This window comes from Fusarium graminearum, chromosome 4, assembly GCF_000240135.3.
Source record: "Fusarium graminearum PH-1 chromosome 4, whole genome shotgun sequence".
In the NCBI taxonomy this organism is placed as follows: Eukaryota; Fungi; Ascomycota; class Sordariomycetes; order Hypocreales; family Nectriaceae; genus Fusarium; species Fusarium graminearum.
In genome coordinates this window covers 7148688-7169127 of record NC_026477.1, presented here as the reverse complement: position 1 = coordinate 7169127, position 20440 = coordinate 7148688, and the positions used below count along the sequence as shown (strand labels likewise).

The following is a 20440-nucleotide window of genomic DNA, read 5'->3' as shown; positions in this document are numbered from 1 at the left end:
GAACTGAGCATTTCTTGGTCCAGTCACATCATTGGTCAGACCAGATTCATGAGCTGTGACACGGGAATAAGACGTGGATATAGCAGGTCGAATAAATGCACAGAGACAAAGACAAAGAGTCACTAACTAAAAAGATAGCACCATCGTAACTTGCCGTCTCTTCCTAGATCCAAAAAGCCGCTATAGCCGCTCCCTGTTTTCCACCAGACGAATGACCCTGCTCGTCTCTGACAGGCCCCTAGATATCTAGGAAACTTGGCCTAGCTCGTGATTTTGTTCTCTTTGGTTTTAGTGGTTTTTATTTTAGACGTCATGCACAACGTGATGCGCTATCATGTCTTCTTTTCCCCATGCCAAGGATTCTCATCTACTTTATTTACTGGGGATCTTTATGGTGTTGTACGACATATCAGTCGACACTATTATTTATATGTTCCTTTGAGAAACATCACAACACCAGGAAATGCCCCCCGTTCTTTTGCGTCTTCCTTTGACAACTCCTAATGGACGACGGCAATCTTGGAGAGAATATTCAGGAGGAGACAGAGGTTATCGAAGAGTCCATCTCTCATGACAAACGTATAGAAAATGACAAAGCTCATCTCTCCCCAAAGTAACATCTCCCTATCAACTCACACTCTCATATCTCTAACCTGCCCAGCCGCTGGTGGTTTGCCTCATCGGCATTCCCTATGATCGCCGGTACACTCGGTCCCGTTGCCTCGGCCTTCAGTATATGCGCTCTCGTCCGACCATGGCGACAGCATCGACCTCACGGCCAAGAAGTCAAGACAGCACCCTTTGTCGCTGATCCCATCTGGCTCACTGTCATCAACGCTATCCAGCTTGCCATGGCTGTCGTCTCAAACATGTTTCTCCTGTTAAACATGACGCGCCGTGTTCGTTTCACAATCGCTCAGCCCATCACCATAATCGGCTGGTACATCTCTGCCATCCTGCTCATCGCTCTCCTCGCTACAGCTGCTGGTCCCATGTACGAAGGGTTCAAGTATCCATCTGATGAACTCATCTGGTCGCAGGCCTTTTACTACGGCATGTGGGCTGCCATTCTCTACTTCGTTGATGCTTCGCTCATGCTAGTGACGTTCTATGGTGCCTGGACAGGCCATTATAACAAGGACTTTAACCTCACGCCCAGCCAGCGAACCCTCATGCTACAGACCATCATGTTTCTGTTCTACCTGCTCCTCGGTGCCCTTGTATTCTCAAACATAGAAGGCTGGAACTACCTCGATGCCGTCTACTGGGCAGACGTGACACTATTTACTGTCGGTTTCGGCGACTTCAGAGCAGAGACTAACCTCGGACGAGCTCTCATGATGCCCTACGCCTTGGTAGGCGTCATCAGTCTAGGTTTGGTCGTCGGTTCCATCCGCAGTCTTGTTCTTGAGAGAGGCAAACGCCAGGTTGATGCCAGAATGGAGGAGAAGAAACGTAGACGTCTGGTCCGCACAATGACCAAGAAAGGCGAAGACGAAATGCTCGAACCTATCCGCGATTCACAACGTTCCATGACGCCCCAGCGCACAGATTCAAATATGCAACTTCCTGCTACAGAATTTGAGCGTCGAAAAGCGGAATTCGAGCTTATGCGTAAGATCCAAGCCCAGGCATCCTCTCGCCGCCGTTGGATGGCCATGGCTATATCCACAGGCTCCTGGCTTATCCTCTGGCTTCTAGGCGCCTACATCTTTGTCAAGTGTGAAGAAAACTACCAAGGCTGGGATTACTTTGACGGTTTCTACTTTTGTTTTGTCTCTCTCACCACCATCGGATACGGCGACGTGACTCCTGCTTCTAACGCCGGCAAGTCCTTCTTTGTCTTTTGGTCTTTACTTGCATTGCCTACCATGACTGTTCTCATATCCAACGCCGGAGACACGGTTGTCAAGCTTATACGTGATGGAACACTGCGACTTGGAAACGTCACTATTCTTCCTGGGGAGGAGGGCAGTTTCTCGGATGATCTCAAGTACATTCTTCACAGGTGTACGTTTGGATATGCGTTTCCCGATTATACTGAGCCAGCGCCAACTTCACATATGAAGAAGATGCCCGAGGCTCAAGATTCTAGCGGTGATGCTGCCGCAGCTTTTATCGACACGGAACAAGGATCTGACCCGAAGGATTCGCGCGGGAGGTCTCAAAATCTTAGAAATGGAGATGACGGTCCATACAGCGAACGACCAGACCACAGTCGACATAACTCTACCTTTACCACTCGAGTCCGACGTTCACTATCACGTCTACGAGACGCCCACGAGGATCTACCAACCGGATCCGACTTCCACTTCCTCCTCATCTCCGAAATCCAGGCTCTCACCGCCCATCTCAAATCCCAAAAGCCGCACAAATACTCCTTTGAAGAATGGGCATGGTATCTGAAACTCATCGGCGAAGACGAAAGCCGTGCCGACACGCATCTAAAAGCACAACCAAAACCCAAGAACCACCAACATAAACGCCACCATAATAAAGACGTCGATGACTCTCCTGAAAAAGGTTCCGGTGAGAAAACAGACTCAGAACATGTTACGGCTTGGTCCTGGGTGGGAAATCGCAGTCCGCTCATGGGGAGTCAGGAAGAAACTGAGTGGATTCTTGATAGGTTGATGGAGAGACTTCGTGAGTCTTTGTCGTCTGAGGGGAGGAAGCAGGTCACTAGTGATGCAAGGAGAGCACTTGGTGCAGACCGGCGGCGGTCATCATATGATGCCTCGCGGAAGAAACATCGGGAGGAACATGTTTGATACCTACGTACAACTCAAAAGATGCTTCTATCCCACTCATAGAGTTCAGCCGCTGTTGTGTTAGACAGCCTACGTGTTTTTGTTGGGAAAGTCAGTTATTAAGAAAAATATGGATTCGATATTTTAAGTTTTTGATTCATATAGACCCTCCTGTTGTAAATCTAGAGAAGGCTCAGGTTTCTGGTAAGAGACCTAAACCAGGTTCAATATCCAGATGATTTATCTTGATTCGTTCATTCCATGTATATCAAATCGATTTATCGGTAGCTACAAACGTCACTAATCAGAAGAAAAGTAGCCAGTCACTTTACAATTCTCTTAATTCTCTTTCATACATTCGTAGTTTTTGTTCTCTAACATTGATGCTATCGCTTCGTTGTACAAAGCTGCCGCCTTCTGGTTCAGTACACTGGCGCGCTCCTTTTCGTAAATATTATCATACAAACCCAAAGGGCAAACAAGGCTCAACTCTGCCCTGTCGTTACGTGAAGTAACGTTCATGACTGCCTTAGTTGCTACCTCCAAAAACAATTCGTCGGTTGCGGCGGATGACTTGGTTCAATCCCTTCTCCAACTTCTCTGTCTCTCGTCGAGCAGTGCCCAGCGCACCCTCAGCATCCTCCACGCTCATCAAGGGCATGCCGCCAACGCCCATTCCAAAGTTCTTTCCACGCTCCTCGCCCGACATACCAGCTGAGCTGAAATCCTGCATGGCTCGCGCTCCATCAGGGGGGCTGTAGATGCCCACTCCAGCAGCGGCATCGGGGCCATAGAAGTAGGGGGCGAGGGAGTTAAGACTTGCAGCAGCCGCATCTTTAGTTGGCGATGCACCCTTAGGGAATCCCATGTTAGTAGCTCCCAGGTTCAAGCGGGGAAGCACATATTGATTGATATAGCTCAGTGCATCCTCTCTCTGAAGTTTTCCGATAGGGTCTTGAGATTGGAGTTGAGAAGTTGTGGGGAAGATGTTGGGACGTCCATTGGGGACGGCTCTGCCCTTAATCAAAGAGAACGCTCCACTTCCAGGCTGATGTCTGGGGGCAATGAACGCTCCAGGGTTCTCTGCTGTGTTTGCAATGGCAGCTTGCAGCTCAAGAAAAGCATCTTCTTCTTCCGCATTAAGGCCGCGGATGCAGTCACCATTGGGAGTAATGAGCATGCGACTACCATCGAGGTGGAATTGTTTGCGGACAGGTTTGCCCGCCCGCAATGCCGCAAGATCATCATCCTGAATTTCGCCACATTTACAGGAGCAGTCCTTACAATGCTCAGCCTTATTAGCGTTGCTATGGGCGGAGCTGTAATCAGTGCGCGATGAACCACTGGCAATAGGATTGAAAAGTTGCAGTTTGTTCACGCTAGAAGTCCAAAGAGCGTTCTTGATCTCATTAAAGACCGACGCGGGGTTAGGCTCCGGCTTGTCTGTGGTCTCCTGAGCTTCAGGGGTGGCTTCCTTGGCGGGAGAGGGGGGTTGAGCAGCAGGCTCAGGCTCGACCTCTTTTGCTTTGCCCTTGGACTTTGCGGCCTTCTTTTGAGCCGTCCTGCTCTTAGCAGGCTTCTCTTCTGGCTCTTGCTCAGGTTCCCTGGCGGACTCTGGCTGGGGAGGCTCGGGGGTTGGTTCGGCCTTGACAGGCTCTGGAGCAGCGGGGGTGGATGCACCAGACTGCGGCGCCTTGACAGGCTTTTCCTTCTTCTGTTTCTTCTTTCGTCCAATAATCGGAGCGTGGACTTCTGCCTCAACTTTAGGCGCTTCGGCAATCATCTTGGTTTCCTGCTTCAAGACGTCCTTGCGTGCCTTGCGTTGCTGGCTCTTTGTTGTGGCTCGTACTGCAGCAGATCCAATCCTACTGGGAGGTGGGGAGCTCGCACGAGAGTGTGTTACAGAGTTAGATACGACCGATGCGTTGTCACTAACTGCCTCGCTACTAGCAGGTGTATCTGGTCTGTAACTAGCAGACACGCCTCGCGATCCTGGTAGAGCAACGGATGCCGTAGTTAAGGCGGGTGATGCAGGGGGAGCCTCTGTTTTGGGGGTGGCAACGACACGTAGTGTCTTCGGTCCTGTTCGTGTGACAGGAGACGAGGTCGCGGCTGATGAAGGTGCAGGTAGTGGGGGGAAAGCAGCTGCGTTTCCTGTGTTGGGCTTCTCAGTCGTTGCAGATGATTCGCCAGCTTTGGGTGCAGTATTCTTTTCGACTTGTGTATTGAGAGAGATTGGAGTTCGACCATCCACTGTAGCAGATTGGGTGGGCGTGGAACTCTCCTCAATCTGAGTTTTGAGAGAAAATGGTTTCTTCTCAGTGGGCAGAGTGAATGGCATAGGCTTTGACTCTGGAACCTTGGTCTCCTGAGGCTTAAGCTCTTGAGTTTTGGCACCTTGAACCTTGGCATCTTGAACCTTTGGTTCTTCTGTTGTGCTGCTCTGCTTACTGGCCCCCGCCTTGGCCATCATTCTATCCACAATTCTCTCTGCATTGCGTTTGGCCTTTGGAGTGGGCTTGGGTGTAGGCGTAGCAGGTCGGCTCTTGCTCTTGAGCGCATCCAGAGCCGGGAATTCCTCGTCCTGCAAGTTGATTCCCTTGGTCTGCTTTGGTTGCGGCTGGCTCGTGATCTCTTTCGAAAGCCCACTCTCAGTTGCTAAAGTCTTGGATGTTTTCTTCGCTTCCGAGACAGGGGTTGCCGACATTAGCCTTCTAGGTGATTGGTCTGGAGTCGAAGCACCTTGCGACAGACCAGGCGGTGTTATCTTGGGCAACGCTGGTAAAACGTTGCTCAATCTCGCATTGCCTGTGGTGGACGGCGGTCTCGAAATGGGTGCAAGCCCAGGAGGTAGTCCCAAGCCCGGGGGCACAGATTGGCGTCCTTCAAGGGTGGTCGCAGGGAGGATTGGATCGTCGGAAACCAACGCATCGACAGAGTTCGTAGCCTCGTCCAAGGACGGGAGCTCATCATCTGAACGATAGTTAGCATAGACTCAGTCACTTGATGTAAATGCAACAAAAGCAAAGCACGGCTACACTACGAAAACACCACCACCCCATTTATATACAAGATTTTGGGGACAGGGTCATGCTACGGCGAGCACCATCGTCTTCCGCAGGGGGACGAGGAGAAAAGGCGACTTGGAGAGAATAGGGGTATTGCTATTTCTGACCAATATTACCGCCAAACCTGGGCGGATAGATTCGACATTGTTAACATACATAGAGGGCTTGTGGAAGACGATGATGGCTTGCCTGACGTGAACCCCCATACAGTCGCTCAAGGACTGGCAAAAGTCGGATTGGAAAGACTTGAGATATTCTCATGTCTCCCTCCGTTTTCCTAAAAAGAAAAATGACGCCTGATGCAAAGCTGACCTCCCTGAGCTGCGTTGATCTCGCGAATATGTGCTGAACCAAAATGCGCTTGTAACTCGTGTCCCCCTGAAGAAGATAATAGGCACTTTTTTCTGGCCTTGACCCGATTTCCGAAGAACGCCCCCCTTTTGTGCATAAAGAAAAAATAAGTCATGACGGGAGGTCGCCAAGCATCAAGCCTCCCAGTCTGAAACTCCAGTAGATATCATAACTACCACCGTCCATAATTGTTGTTATACATCATATTGTTGTGATTGTACCCACCTTGACTCTGGCCACCAAACAAGCCCTGTCCGACACCGCCGCTGCCTTGAGACTGGTGCTGCTGCATTCGCACCTGCAGGATACTCGGGTCTGCAAGATCTACTAGGCCACTCCCCCCTGAAGAGGAAGTGTTAGCATGTCTGTGCTTCTTTCCCTTCTTCTTCTGCTTGGAGCTCATGTCTTGGTATGCACTAGGTGTACCGCCATACAGCGAAGGCAGGAGCCCGGGAGCAGGAGCTGGGGTGGAGGTAGAGGATGGTGGGTACTGGTTTGAAAAAGAAGAAATCATAAACTCACGCTTTCCCGCATCGTGGGACTGGTTGTTGCCAGCCCGACTGCGGCCGATTAAACTCTGAAGAAGCTCATTCGAGTTGTCCTTTGGCGCACCGAAGCCCTGTCCGCCGAACTGACCAAACATGTTGGGAGGGGTGCCGGTCGACTTGAGACCAGGAGGAGGTCCAGGCATGGAGGCACCGTAGAACTGGTTGTTGCCTTGAGATTGGAAGGTATTGGGCATCATGGAGGATTGCTGAGCCATGATGCGCGGGTTGGTAGAAACCTTGACGTTGCTTGTGGAGCTGGCGTTGTCATTGGCGAAGCTGAATCGGGACGACTGACGGTTGTGCCCTTGTCCTTGTCCCTGACCTTGGTTCTGGTTCTGGAAAGCATTGCTTTGGTTAGAAATGCCGGGCGGGGCGTCACCGAAGCCACTCTGAGATCGAAGAAACAATTGCTGCGGTGTCATAGACCGCGAGCCAGGGTTGCCCGAGCTCTGACCAAAGGGCGAGGCTCCGGTGAGTGCAGGTCCAAAGAGGCCATCAGTGGAGAGTCGTTGAATAGGAGGCTGGGTGCTGCCTCGGCGGTCGAAGCCTCTGTTGTCGTTGGGGGCGTCACGATCCTCCGGTTCACCTCCCAGAGCAAGACTACCGCCGGTTTCGGGCTCCCCTTCAGATGGTTCGCGGGGCTCGGGACGCTCTTCCTGTTCACCACCAAGACGTGAATCCTCCTCTTCTCGCATAGCTCTGCGCTTTTCACCTCCGCGAGGATCAAACAATGGCGGGTACTGGTCTGCCCCAGCGGTAGAGAAAACAGGCCAGGGACAGTTACCCAACGTCCTGAGAATCTCCCTCAGCCCGCTCTCGGCGACGTTCCTGGCTGGTGCAGGAGATTCGGGTTCCATCGCGCGTGACGTAGAAGGTCCCGCCTCCGGTTCCTCTGGTTGAGGCTCCTCTTCCTCTTCTTCCTCATCCTCCTCTTCTTCGTCCTCTTCTTCTTCATCCTCGACTGCTTCTTCCGGAACCGGTTCAGCAGTTACAGGCTGAGCTGACGAGATGGCAGGGCTCGACGCGGCACCACTAGTAGCGAGGCTGCCCCTACGGCTCCGCTGTGGATTGCGTGCCCAATTGGCTGAGGAAGGTAATGCTGATCCGTCAACGCCGCTCTCAGACCCCTCCTTACTAATGGAGCGTGTCATAGGATGAGATACGACGGGTGGCGGGGTGGGATGAGGACCTTGTTGCCGAGAAGCAGATCGTGATCCACCTGCAGGGAGGGGTCGTTGGGAAGCGATACTGTTCATCGATGACAGGTCTTGCCGGGAATAGCTGTCCTCCTCGTCACCCTGTTCATGTAAGAACATACAACCGGGGTTGCTGCACTTTTCATTCTTAAGCCAGGCTGAGCAGTATTTCGTCGTACCGTGTTGGGCTTTGAGGACTCGGTCGCCGTTCTGTGACCCGTGCACAGCTTGGATGCAACGTGTCGCTTCTTCGGGATATTCAAAGGTGACGTAGATGCCTAGTGACTGGTGCTGGCCATCCGAACTCTTTCTGTTGCTAATCGAAATCTTTTGGATGTTACCGTACTGGCCAAAGAACTCGGGCTTTCGCAGTGTCTTGAGTAGCTCGTCTTCCCGCACGGTCGGAGCGAGGCCTGTAATATAGACCAGATTCTTTTGGACAACTCGTACGCCGATGAGATTCTTGCGGTTCTCTTTCTCTGCTTCTCGTTTCTGCAGCTCTTTCTGGCGTTGATCAGTAGCCCGCTTCTTTTGGTTCTTCTGGATGTTGGCACGGAACTCGGCAACTCTGGAGGCGTTTGTTAGCACAGCGGCGTAGCAAGAGGGTGTGCATCATACTCTTCTGTTGTGACAACTTTCCACTGTATCGTCTTCTCGTCATAAGGTCGTCGACAGGCGGGGCATAGGCCGTTCATGTTATTCTTTATGTTGTTAAAGCAAAACTGGCAGACCTGCAACTCCAGAGTTAGTCAAACGTGGCCGTAAGGTCAGCTGTAGCTGACGGGGTGGCATGATGGTCGCACCTGGTAGCCGCAAGGACATGGTCGGAAGTTTCGATCTGAGAGATCAAACTCTTCGATGCAGAGGGGGCTGTCAAGATGTCAGCTTCGAGTACCTAACATTACCCAAGGAGCAGTGCGCTGCGGGCAGCAGTCCCCAGGCGGGCGGGCGGTGAGGCGTACCAGGTGTCCTCCTCGTCATCTATGAATGAATCTTGGGGCGCCATGGTGATGTCGTGTGATTAGTTTGAAAGGTGGTAGTAAATGGAAAGTTCAAAATATGATGGGCAGAAGCGGCAATGTGAGTACAAGGAGAGGAACAGTGTTTGGTATGCATCCAAGGCTGCGGGAAAGTGAAAGATGGGAAACCAGGCTAGTCCTGCTATGGGCTAGTATGTGGCTGAGGTCACGTGTAAGCAATCGCCGTCATCGAAGCTGAACCAAACAGAGTTCTAATAGGCGAGTACCTCTTGTCAGTTGTAGGTGGGGTGCAAAGAGAGGTACACAATTATCTCCGGCTGAACAACGGTAATTCTCATCCACTGTTCTGCCGCTAAGATTCTCGAGCCAATGCTCGCAGCATCATTACAAACACCATAAGGTATTTCGTCTTGACGACCTCCTCCATCGTCAATTGGCCTCGAATCGTCACATAATCGGCCATGGCGACCAGCATTTCTCGAAGCAGGGCTTTGGCCTCAGCTCTCCGACCCGCGAAGCCCTCCGTCCAGCTCCGCAACGATCAAGCAATCCGCTGCTTGTCCAACACGGCTCGTCAATATGTCGCAATGCCCAAGGAAAGCCCCAACCTGCGAAAGGCCCCCCGCGACCACATCGGCACACTGAAGGCTCCTATCGTCAACCCTGCCGACAAGTACCAGAGCAAGTCTGACAACATGCACCGATACGGTGCCTGGGTGATGGGCTGCCTTCCCAAATACGTCCAGCAATTCTCCGTCTGGAAGGATGAACTCACCATTTACATTTCTCCTTCGGGTGTCTACCCTGTCTTCAGCTTCCTGAAGTGTTAGTACAAAGTCAATTGACTGTCGAAAGTTTACTAAAAACCTGATAGACAACACCGCTGCCGAGTTCACCCAGGTCAGCACAATTACTGCTGCCGATTACCCCACGCGCGAGAACCGTTTCGAAATTGTCTACAACCTTCTTTCGGTCCGCCACAACTCCCGAATCCGTGTCAAGACATACGCCGACGAGGCCTCTCCTGTTCCCAGTATCACTGGACTTTTTGACGGCGCCAACTGGTACGAGCGAGAGGTGTACGACCTTTACGGTGTCTTCTTTGCTGGTCACCCCGATCTCCGACGAATCATGACTGATTACGGTTTCGAGGGTCACCCTCTGCGCAAGGATTTCCCCTTGACGGGTTACACCGAGATCCGATACGACGAGGAGAAGAAGCGTATCGTCACGGAGCCTCTGGAGCTCACCCAGGCTTTCCGTAACTTTGAGGGTGGTTCCAGCGCCTGGGAGCCTGTTGGAGCTGGACAGGACCGCACGCCCGAGTCATTCAAGCTGCCAACACCCAAGCCAGAGGAGAAGAAGGAGGAGGAGAAGAAATAAAAGATTTCACTCCAAGCTGTATAAGAAAGATGTCATTTGTTAGAAATATTACTTCGTTTTAGCATCCGACCATCCGTCCGTGGTGCCGTCGTCATCTATCTGTTCCTGTACATAGTGCCCAACTCGGATACGCAACAGAACGCTAACTTAGTACACACATATTTCACAAGGTGTGCTGACGGGTGTTGCACACCATGCTGGCTGACAATGCCGAGGAATGCAACTTTAGATGGCGTTATATATGTGGTCCGGCAGTCCGGGAAATCCGTCACGTACCTGTGCGGGCGAAAAAAAAATGATTGGTACTACGTTTGGAAGCGAATATGACGATCAACGACTGATTTGCCATTACGTCTTGATGGAAGTACAACATGTCAGCTCTCATCATATTGTTGGCGGCGCCAGCTTTCAATAGATTCGGGTATACCCCTCCACATACAATGGGTCTATGGAACTAGTACAGCTCATATACATATAAACCTGGATCCTCCTCCTTTTCCAATTTCATCTTCTCTGTTCCCACTATCAATCAATACTCTATACTTTCTACATTGAAGTATTTGTTATTTTATACATCTGATATTGTCAATTGTACCACAAACTCATTCAGAAGCGACATCTGTCACCAATTTATTCCCTCATCAACCATGTCTAGCCTTATCAGCCACCAAGACAGCAACAGCCTTTTCAAGAACAGAAGAACATCTTCAACAGTATCAAATGAAAGTACTCTGAGCACCCACGAGATTGAGTACATGTCGCTTCGAGATGAAAATCTCTGCTACGAAGATGACGCTGATTTCCATATTTTCATCGACGCCATGGATCGCGTTGACGAGCTCGTCACACAAATTGCTTCTTCTCCTCAGGGGGGGCGAAGACATTCAATGAGCCGCGTAATATTCAGTGGACTCAAACTACGCCGAGGAAGTCAGGATCGACACAACAGCGCTAACTAGAGTCTTATCAAGATCTGGTGCCCTTTGCTTTTGCTTTACTTTGCGTTGCTTTGCTCTTTTGGCTTAGCCGCCCCAGCCGACATGGCTATTCGATACGAACTTCATCACATTCGCGCTTTATTACACTATACGACTTTACAGCAAAGAGAGAGAAAGAAAGAAAGGGGTTATTCTCATGTACGAATATTAAAGGAGGATTTGCAACGGGAAATGACTTCCTTTCAGACGCGAGTAATGCGGTCTGTGTGTTTCTATGTACATAGTATCTTATCAATATTGGTGGCCATTTAGTACACCACGGAGAGGCCCCGTTCGTTAGCCCGGACCGGTCGGTGTAAGCCTCAACCTTAAACCAAATACACATTCCTTACAAGACTCGTCACGGCACTTTTGAGGCAATTGATCAACGTTTTTTACTCAATTTTTCAGTTTGACAGTTGCCGAGTTGAGTCAAAAAAAAAAGCTAAAAAGACGTTGATAGTGACGACTCCAACTGTCCTCCGGGGCTATGGCTTCAGCCCCGACGTTATCACATCAGTGTTAGTGTCTTGTGTGACATGATTCGAAGCAGAAAAAGAGGTCCATTCTGTCTGCCTCGGTGGCAATTACTTACTCCTCATCAGGCGGTTCCTGAATTACCTAACTTCCTCCTGCCTGGGGCGATATCAGTTCTCGTGTCCTGGTTCTACCACCCTACTGGGTCACCCATATCGATATTAGTAGTCAGGTACAACAGCGTGCTGCGGAATCTTTAATGCCCGCAGAATAGATCCAATCTATGTCCTGCCTATCAAAATCGTCCCCTCAACCCGGGGACAACTAGATAATCATGAAAATCCCCATGATTGTCCTTGGACTTGGCAATCAGGCTGTAAGCCAAGAAACTAACTCCCAACGTGGCAACCAGAACGTACAGCGCTACAACCTGCTTCTTTTGACCTTTATACTACATTTCTATAGGCCGGGCGTATTCAGACTGTATGATGCAAAATTGATGTTATGATATGCAGTCAGCCTCGCAGGATTGAATGGATAGCTACTATGGGGTTTCTGCGCATTTCAATACAATTTCCTTGTTTTGTAAATATTTTAACAGGGACCCTTGTTGTTTGCCTGGATTGTTTGCTGAGACTCATAACTTCTGCTTTCGTGTCTTCTCATGTCTCTTTAGAAATTCTGTTCTTCGCCGGTTACACTGAGTTAATATATCACACAATGACTTAGAGATGTCTGACCAGGTTTCTATCCAGAGGGATAGAGTCTCAGGACCTGAGGTATGAAAGATACGAATTATACCTTCCAATGACTACTCTGACAATCTTGTTCAGGAATCCGATGACACAAGTCAAGGCCTCGATTCTTCGACACAGCATCTGAACCGTCATTCCATACAAGATTCGAACACAAGGTATCAAACTAAATTCACCTTCGTTCCCCAAAGAGAGTCGGGAAAGGGCGCAATTATGTTGGCACCCACTATCCGTAGCCCGCCCAAGACACCTCGTGGTTCAGAGCCCCCCAAGAAAGTCTGCAAGCCTGGCATACTGTCAGTTGTAGGGCATTTAGCCCTCTTCCATTTGCCTCCGGTCGTGGTCACTCTGGCCCTTGTTGTCTTGTACAGCGTCCGCATTTACTGGGGCAAGCTCAGCGATGAGCAATTGAGCTACCTGCAGTTTGCAGCGAAGGGCCATGAAACACTTATTCTCGTGTCTTTGGCAGATATTTTGATGCATCGGATACGATACACCCTGCTACAAGACAAAGGGGGTGTTCCGCTCGGCTTCCTTTCATCATCATTTATTATAGGCTCTCCTATTTCCTACCTCTTCAGCTTGGAATTATGGGCTCCATTATTACGGCCTGTTACAAAGGCTAAGCGTACTAGCATATACATACAACTGACCGGTATCCTCATCGTCATAAGTATTATACTCTCTGCTGCGGTCGCACCTCTTTCTGCCATTGCCATAATTCCTCGAAGCGGGCTGTGGCGAATTCCCGTACCCATGGAAGAGAAAGGCTTTTTTATTTACTCATATAGACCTTTATGGAAGACAGACCTCTCTCAAAGCATATATTATCACAATGAGGGTGATAATTTGGATGAAGCTCTGCTCCAACTTCGCAGTACAATGGCCGAACTGGCTCAGAGACAACCACCAAGTTACACGTGGCGAATCAGCAATAGCTCGTTTATTGCCAGAGAACGAACTATCTCGATTACTGCAAACCCTATTAAAGAGCACCCGCTTGCTATTGCAACGACTCCCATGAAGATTTTGAGGGACAGCCCTGAGGTGGTTTGGGAAGACATGCCTGTCGATATACTAACAAGGATCCAGCAGAAACTTCCAGGCGACCGTTTCGAATCAGAATGGGATCTTCCAGGGGCCAACTTTACAGTCGCAGAGAAGTGGAAGAGGCTTAGACAAGCACCAACAAGTCGATGGAAGCAGCCTATCGTTGCTGTTGAGTGCGCATATGGGACTGAAACGGAAACGAACACTCCAACATTTATGTTCAACTCTAACATTACTAATAACAAAGTAACCCTTGATTTAGCTCAAGAGAAGGAGAAAAACGATCCTTATTCCAAGTTCCTTTTTCTAGAGCTTCCAGACAGTCGCACCAGCCCAGCAATATTGTTCCTCCATAGTCAAAAGACTCTTGAGCTCTGTCGGATATTCTCCCGATGGATTGAGACCGATACATGGTTGGAACACGGCGAATCTGTCTATCGAACCCATCTAGACGCCCCCTTGTCTGATGTTCAAGTCCACTTCGGGCAATCTACCGATCTCATCAAGATCGGCAAGGATTGGCTCAACAGCACAAGTCGAAACATAAATGACTTACCCCGAGAGGAGTCAAGCTCTCCTGAAAACTCATCATATCAGTCCATCATGGACTTCTGCGACACAGTCGGCACAAAGGATTGTTACCCTGTTAGCCTGGCAGCATTCATGGCATATGTTTTGTCGTGGTCAGATGATAGAGCTGGATACAATATATTGCAGCCTTTCCAGCTCGGTGTCAACGAATCACCGAGACAGGGCGACGTTATTATTAATAAAGAATGCTTTGTTAGCGGGTACGGCTACGACTGGAAAAGCAGCCGCACAATACCTCTCGCATTCTCAGTTCTACTTCTGCATGTTCTGATTGTATTCATCCACATGACGATAGTACTATGGTCTCGCCATCCGTGGCACAGCTCGAGCTGGGGTAGCTTTGGGCAGATGATGGTTTTGGCGCTTCGCTCGAAAGCTTTGGATGGGCTAGGCAGTGTCGGTGCAGGTGTCTCGAGTTCTAAAACCTGGAGTACGTCTGTGTCGGTCAGAGTGGTCGGTGATGAGGACCGTCTAGAGATGGCAATCCAGAACGAAAAGGGGGGCCATTCACAATACCAGGAAGTAAGCGGGGAGGTTGAGGAAGAAGGGGTCGATAGGGGTCCATCTCTGGCACAGCCAGGGATAAAGTATCACTAAAAACTGAGCAAGGCATTATCCCTTAGAATCAGTCAGTAGATAGCTGATTGATATATTTCTGAGTACGATGGATTAGCAGGACTATTCCGTATTACATTTATTGATTTGATCTTTAGTTTCCCCCCTAATATCGTACTCCGGCAATTCTATCTCTATGAAGTCATATCCTACAGCTTCATACCTCATGTCACTCCTCTGCTGTGCTATCAGAACAAGATCCCACCAAGTGGTAAATCATGACCAGCACTTCGAAGCAGTACCTTACAAAGCGCAAGTCATATTCTCCTCCCCACGCCACAGTTCCGTCACCCGCTTTCTTCGAATACAAACGCTTATCCCAGTGCTCCCTCCCAACGTCAGAAATAACTCCACCAAAGATTGTTGCAAAGACGAACAGCGCAGAGGAAGGGGTCGAAATGAGAGGGGCATGTACAACATTATATCCCACGCCGAAGCTCGCCATCATCTTCTTTCACAAAAGAGAAAAAGGAAGTTTGAAAAGTGTGTCTTTGCAAACCTGTTACGCCCACTCCTTCCGCTCGCGCTCGTCTTCCGGAACTCCGCCATATGCTAAGGCTGACTGAAACGCTGCACGCTACCATAGACACTTGCCTCGGCAACTAATGATAGTGATAATAATATAAAGTTAACATATATAAAGATCGACTCGGCAAAGAACCTTTCCATGACTATCCGGGCTCTCACCACATGTCATCCCGCCCATCATGCCGACGATCGTTATCATTGTCCTGATACTGGTGGTAGTACTCTTTGGCCCCAGGGCCGTACCCTTCAGGATCATCGTAGCTATAGTCTTGGCGGTTGTTATCATTTCCGTGCTCATCCTCATAAATCTGAGCATCGTCAACATAATCAACCTCTCCACTGCCTGACTCGCCATATTGTACCGCGGCCTTGACATCAAATTAGTGACACGCTAGACATGTGAGGTTTCAAGTAGTGCTTACCCGATGATAGTCAAAGTCATATTGATCCATGGCTTCTTGAGAATCCTGCTCTTCTTGCGATCTTTGTTGAGCCAAGTATTCTTGTTCTTGTTGCTTTCTTCGAGCTTCCTCCTCCAGTCGTTTTTGTTGCGGCGAAACAGGTACATTCATTTGAGGATGCATGGCCTGGACGATAGCCAGGTAGCTATACATGAAATTGCTCAGTAAAACTTGGCTGTGCAGAGGTCGGCGTGGGTTAGCCAGTTTAATGTGAGCCATTCGGTAAATCGCCCTCTCCTCAAGTAGAGGAAATCTTGACCAGTGGTAATCGACATCGGGGACTAGGGGCTTGAACACTGGCTCCTCGGGGACCTTGAGGTGTTGAGTCTTCTTGGAGGCCCGCTCTTTTTCTTCCTTCTTCTTGCTCCCTCCAAAGATGGAAGAGAAGATGCTACCGTCTTTGTCCCTCTTTGAGTCGCTCTTGCGGTGGCTTTCTTTCTTGCGCTCTTCTTGTAGTTTGCTTTCTACATTGTCGCGGTCAAGGACAAGACTTTCACGGCCCTTGGGTGCGTTTTTATCAATCGATGTCTGTATGACGTCCAGCCGTGCGTTGTCTTGTCCCCTATCGCCAAGGGATTTAGTCTTGGATTTCTTGCTCTCGTCCTTCTTCTTATCCTTGTCCTCACTGCTCTTGAACCATTTCCAGGCGCTTCCAGATTTAGTCGAACCCGCCTCATCATCCTTGTCCTTCTTGGATTTCTTGTCTGGCTTTCGCTCTTCTTGAGTTAGTGTCGGTATAAAAGTCAGGCTGTCGGTTCGCGATGCGCCACTGCCAGGGATGAGTGAAGGGTTCGCTGCAAGATTGTCACTCAAGGACTGGCTTTGGGGATACGAAGATCGGGACGTTTGCTGCTGTGCGGCAGGTTGTGGCGCATTCTGTCGGCTAAAGCTTCGTCGGCTACTGTGACTAGGTTCTTCCTCTATCGGCGGTTCCGGCTCAGACATCCTCTGAGAGACCGGATGATTTTTTGCGTTCTGTGAAGAAGATCGCTTTGGGAATTTTTGCTGGCTCTGGTCTTGGGTGTCCTTATGGGGCGAAGTATCGACTGTTGAAAGACTTGGTGATGATCGAATAGGTAGCTCTTGAAATGTGTCTGAATAGTTCCCATTAGTTCCTTGCGAGGCTCCATCGTAGTGGTCAAAATCGTCCAACGACTCCTGAGACAAGTTCTGTGATCTCGTCACTGTTTGGTTCTGCCGTGAGTAGTTGTCTGCTACAGGCTCTGATTGAACCCGTGAAAGACCATGACCCGGCGGAGCTTCCAAAGGAGCAAACGTCAAGTCCCCACTAGGTTGCTGACGGTGTCCAGATCTACGGGCAAGGGGTCCGGTGCGTATACTGCCGCCCTTGCGATACGTTGTTCGAGTTGACCTGCGAAGACCCATCCCAGGGGCAGCCGGTAGAATTGGTAGGTCATCTATACTACCCTCGGGTCCGCTTGGTGCTATTTGAGATTCTTGAGCGAATTTCTGTACGGCCCTTGTAGGATCCTTGACGAGTTCTTCCAAGCTGAGTTCATGGCTGTGACCGCGTGAGCGTTTGCGGTCCAATCGATCAGCGCCATCAACGTAATCGACAGAGCCGCGGTCACTGGAACTATCTATTTGTCGAGATAGCATAGACTTTTTCCGTCTGAGGCCCCCTATTCCTGAGTCGCCTTCGCTGATATCGGTATCGGCAGATAGAAATGAGTCGCCAGACCTTCGTCTTATAGATTGAACTCTATTTTCAAGGAATGATTTGAATTCGCCAGGGGCAAGTTCTGGGTGGACTCTTGCAGGTACCCATAGAAGTCTCGAGGGGTCGTTTTCATCGTCGTCACCGCTTGGTGCTATTGTTGGCATGGCCATTAAAGACATGGGCGGCATATCAGGATCCTTGTTATTTCCAACATCCATCGACAAGCGCCTAAGCGCTTGCAAATTACTCAGTTCCAGAGCAATATCACTCGGATTGTCGATGTTGGTTAGAGAAAATTGAGAGTCGGCTTGGACATCGCGAAGTGAAAGCGTAGGAGACAATGGCGATTTAGGCCCTTGTTCGAATGAGTTGCTTCGCTGGTTTGGAGAGAGCTGATGAGGTCTTTTGTTAGGGTCGCCATTAATGGGGGATGTTTCGGTAGCGGAGCCCTCGGAATCGGTCCTCTTGAGTGCCCTCCGTGTGTCAACGGTGAGAAATCTACCATCGGGGGGCGGTCGGGGAAGTGATTCTTGGTATGGTGTTGGGCCTCCGATGAAGCTCAGCGGTCGATTGAGACTCATGGGTCGACCACCCTCGGATCCTGAATCGTCCTCATCGCCGTACAATGTGCCGATAGCTTCCGTAACATGGTGACTCGGATCGGAAATGGAAAGTTGGCTAGAATGTCCGCGTCTGCTAGCAAAACTGCCGCCAACATCGCCGCGGGGTCGAGATGATGTCTATACCGACAACATACTAAGATCAGCATGGGTGACGATGGCTTGGCAACTCGCAGCGAAATAAAACAACACAGCGCAAATTCACGAAATACCAGCAACTACAAGCGTCGTGGCAAGAAAACAGTCGTTCGTTAAACATGAATAATGAGACGTACCATCATCGACGGTTGGGTGGGCCTCAACGAGGCTTGCACGCCCACGATTGCCTGTGTAGTTTCCTGGCTTGGCTTTCAAAACGATATTGGACGTTGGGTTCTATGTTACCATGGGCCTTGGTGCACCACGATACAAGCGGCGCAGCTGAGTGAAACGTCGATGGGTCGAATGCGAGAGGTTCGGTCACCTCTTAGGACGGCGTTGTCGTCAAGTCTGTTGTCGCATGGGGAGAACGTCAGGACGAACCGCTGATCTGTATGCCCGCCTTCCGTCAAGGTTCCTAGTGCAAAGTAGTGGAGATGATAGCGTTGATTCGAATCGATTCGGTCGACGTTGTCGTATAAGAACAGATAGGCGGCTACAGCTGTTCTTTTGGAATAAACAAAGAGTCGATCAAGGGAGACAGAAAGTCGAGGTTCGTTCAAACGTCCAAGGCGAGATACAAGTCGAATTGCCCTGGTAAGGGTACCTCTACCTCTGCAATCAAAGGGACGGTACTTGGACCGGGGCATGAGACGTGTCAAGGTCACGTGGCGGGTCGCTTACAGCGGGTCGTCAGGCGCTATCCCCTTATATCAGCGCTATCCAGCACTAGAGTTGGCGCCCGTCGGGGTGGTTCAGTGCCGCCCAGATGATGGAATGGAACGTGACAATATTGGGCTCCCGCTGGATATGTTGCCCGACAATTGGCTAATACCGGTAGATAATAGGTGATGAACGGGGTGGAAGCGCTTCAGAAAATATCTACTAATAATTGTTGATTTCTATTTGATCATACATATCCATATTGTAGCATCCGTAGACCTGCATGATACGATCCTGTGTCAGGTACCCAATCAACCCAGTCATTATGGATGCTGCCATGAAGCCTTGCTTCGAGTTTTCTAGCTCGCTGTGTGTCTGTGCTGGGCTGGTTCATATCCCTGGAATTCCTCGAATCACAACCGAGAGTAAAAGGCCCTGGCAGTGTTTTACCTCGCTTTTCCGGGTTGAGAACGATAAGAAAATAGTTAGTTTCTTGTTTCTTAATGTCCGCAGGTCTCTAGAACCCAGAGATCAAGATTGTCACAGCTTCCAGGGTACGTGGTTGTCCAACTATCAACCTTTCATGGGTAGCTCCCAGTGCTGCTAATATCGCATTGCGGCTAATATCATTGAGGGGTGGCCATGGTAACAGCACATGAATAATGTGGTCTTATTACCAACTCATGATGAATGTCTTTCCTTAAGGTATGGCTGGCCGCTCCAGGCAACAAAACAAGGGTCAGCGCATACCAGATGACATAGTTGAGTGTTGGTTTTCTGTCGGAGTTCACGTAATATGTTTTCTGTCATGAGCTATAATTATACATTAGTGAAACAGGTCGCACAACTCATCACCCGCCCATTGAGCTTCATGACTTGACAAACAGTCTTTTAGCAGGTCAAGCAGCCCTTGCTGAGGCTACCTATGTATCTTGAACGACGTAAGACGAGATGGCATCTTCGTCTCTAATACTTGGTGGAGATGGTCAGTATGGAGCATCCGGGAGACATTGAACTCTGTTGAGCTAAGTTATCCAACGGCTTTTGACAACGCTTGTAACCGCGCTACATCGCTTTTACAAGCCGAGCACCGTTTTCCCTCGCCGTAATATTGTATCTTAATTTTATATATCCGGAATTTTGAGTAATATCTTCGTTCATGCGACCCATCATGTCCACAAATCTGTCGTTCGTAATTATCATAGATTGAATGCTCATGACTGCATGATGGATGGCATGTGGGTGTCAATCCTTGTCTCAGATCAGCACAAGATACTCAAGAGCCAAGATCAGCCAGCCCCATGCACCTTTTCGTATCCTGCAAGGGCACATTTCGCTGAATATGTATATGCTCGTATTTGAAAGACAAATTAAGTGCGTGCGATTATGTGATATTCCCGCCGTAAAGTATACCTTGGGCTATTACCTCGAGATAGAGTGTTGACGATCGTCCATGATAGACCCAGAAAAAGTAAGCATTCAAACCGAACTTCAACGTCTAAAAGCCCGATCTACCCCGCTGCTTAAGCGCTACATGACTGATATCTCATGCGGGGATATCACCAATAACTGATAGGGCAACCCGGTAGTTACAGATTAACACTGTTT

The 20440-nt window shown here is 49.6% G+C and overlaps 7 protein-coding genes across 7 annotated transcripts; 5 read left to right on the top strand and 2 right to left on the bottom strand.

The window, feature by feature from the left end:
- Window positions 1-503: 503 nt before the first annotated feature.
- Window positions 504-2771, top strand: FGSG_09232 (uncharacterized protein; the record flags this gene model as incomplete). Its single annotated transcript, XM_011330241.1, has 2 exons — window positions 504-559; window positions 662-2771. The coding sequence occupies 2 exons, from the start codon at window positions 504-506 to the stop codon at window positions 2769-2771; spliced, it is 2166 nt and encodes a 721-aa protein (XP_011328543.1).
- A 508-nt stretch (window positions 2772-3279) lies between these two features.
- On the bottom strand, window positions 3280-8919 carry FGSG_09233 (uncharacterized protein; the record flags this gene model as incomplete). The annotated part of the gene is made up of 7 exons (XM_011330240.1): window positions 3280-5723; window positions 6131-6196; window positions 6395-6631; window positions 6692-8481; window positions 8532-8614; window positions 8717-8783; window positions 8876-8919. 7 exons carry the CDS (start codon window positions 8917-8919, stop codon window positions 3280-3282), a joined length of 4731 nt encoding a protein of 1576 aa, XP_011328542.1.
- Window positions 8920-9280: 361 nt separating this feature from the next.
- Window positions 9281-10344, top strand: FGSG_09234 (NADH dehydrogenase iron-sulfur protein 3). Its single transcript, XM_011330239.1, has 2 exons — window positions 9281-9718; window positions 9768-10344. Exons 1-2 carry the CDS (start codon window positions 9481-9483, stop codon window positions 10274-10276), a joined length of 747 nt encoding a protein of 248 aa, XP_011328541.1. The 5' UTR covers window positions 9281-9480; the 3' UTR covers window positions 10277-10344.
- A 485-nt stretch (window positions 10345-10829) lies between these two features.
- FGSG_09235 (uncharacterized protein) lies at window positions 10830-11606 on the top strand. Its single transcript, XM_011330238.1, has one exon. It carries the CDS (start codon window positions 10924-10926, stop codon window positions 11233-11235), a length of 312 nt encoding a protein of 103 aa, XP_011328540.1. The 5' UTR covers window positions 10830-10923; the 3' UTR covers window positions 11236-11606.
- Window positions 11607-12064: 458 nt separating this feature from the next.
- On the top strand, window positions 12065-14723 carry FGSG_09236 (uncharacterized protein; the record flags this gene model as incomplete). Its single annotated transcript, XM_011330237.1, has 4 exons — window positions 12065-12106; window positions 12196-12213; window positions 12474-12509; window positions 12564-14723. 4 exons carry the CDS (start codon window positions 12065-12067, stop codon window positions 14721-14723), a joined length of 2256 nt encoding a protein of 751 aa, XP_011328539.1.
- Window positions 14724-14859: 136 nt separating this feature from the next.
- On the bottom strand, window positions 14860-18753 carry FGSG_09237 (uncharacterized protein). Its single transcript, XM_011330236.1, has 3 exons — window positions 18307-18753; window positions 15692-18151; window positions 14860-15637 (listed from the first exon to the last, which is right to left on the bottom strand). Exons 1-3 carry the CDS (start codon window positions 18310-18312, stop codon window positions 15425-15427), a joined length of 2679 nt encoding a protein of 892 aa, XP_011328538.1. The 5' UTR covers window positions 18313-18753; the 3' UTR covers window positions 14860-15424.
- A 404-nt stretch (window positions 18754-19157) lies between these two features.
- Window positions 19158-19768, top strand: FGSG_13532 (uncharacterized protein; the record flags this gene model as incomplete). Its single annotated transcript, XM_011330235.1, has 3 exons — window positions 19158-19316; window positions 19346-19386; window positions 19663-19768. 3 exons carry the CDS (start codon window positions 19158-19160, stop codon window positions 19766-19768), a joined length of 306 nt encoding a protein of 101 aa, XP_011328537.1.
- Window positions 19769-20440: the final 672 nt, after the last annotated feature.

What these genes read in the sequence shown, in the direction of transcription:
- FGSG_09234 (XM_011330239.1), top strand. Translation starts at nt 9,481, where the DNA reads ATGCCCAAGGAAAGCCCCAACCTGCGAAAGGCCCCCCGCGACCACATC. An exon ending in TGTCTTCAGCTTCCTGAAGT is followed by an intron (nt 9,719 to 9,767) that starts GTTAGTACAAAG and finishes AAAACCTGATAG; the next exon opens with ACAACACCGCTGCCGAGTTC.
- FGSG_09235 (XM_011330238.1), top strand. Translation starts at nt 10,924, where the DNA reads ATGTCTAGCCTTATCAGCCACCAAGACAGCAACAGCCTTTTCAAGAAC.
- FGSG_09237 (XM_011330236.1), bottom strand. An exon ending in ATGACTTTGACTATCATCGG is followed by an intron (nt 15,638 to 15,691) that starts GTAAGCACTACT and finishes TTTGATGTCAAG; the next exon opens with GCCGCGGTACAATATGGCGA.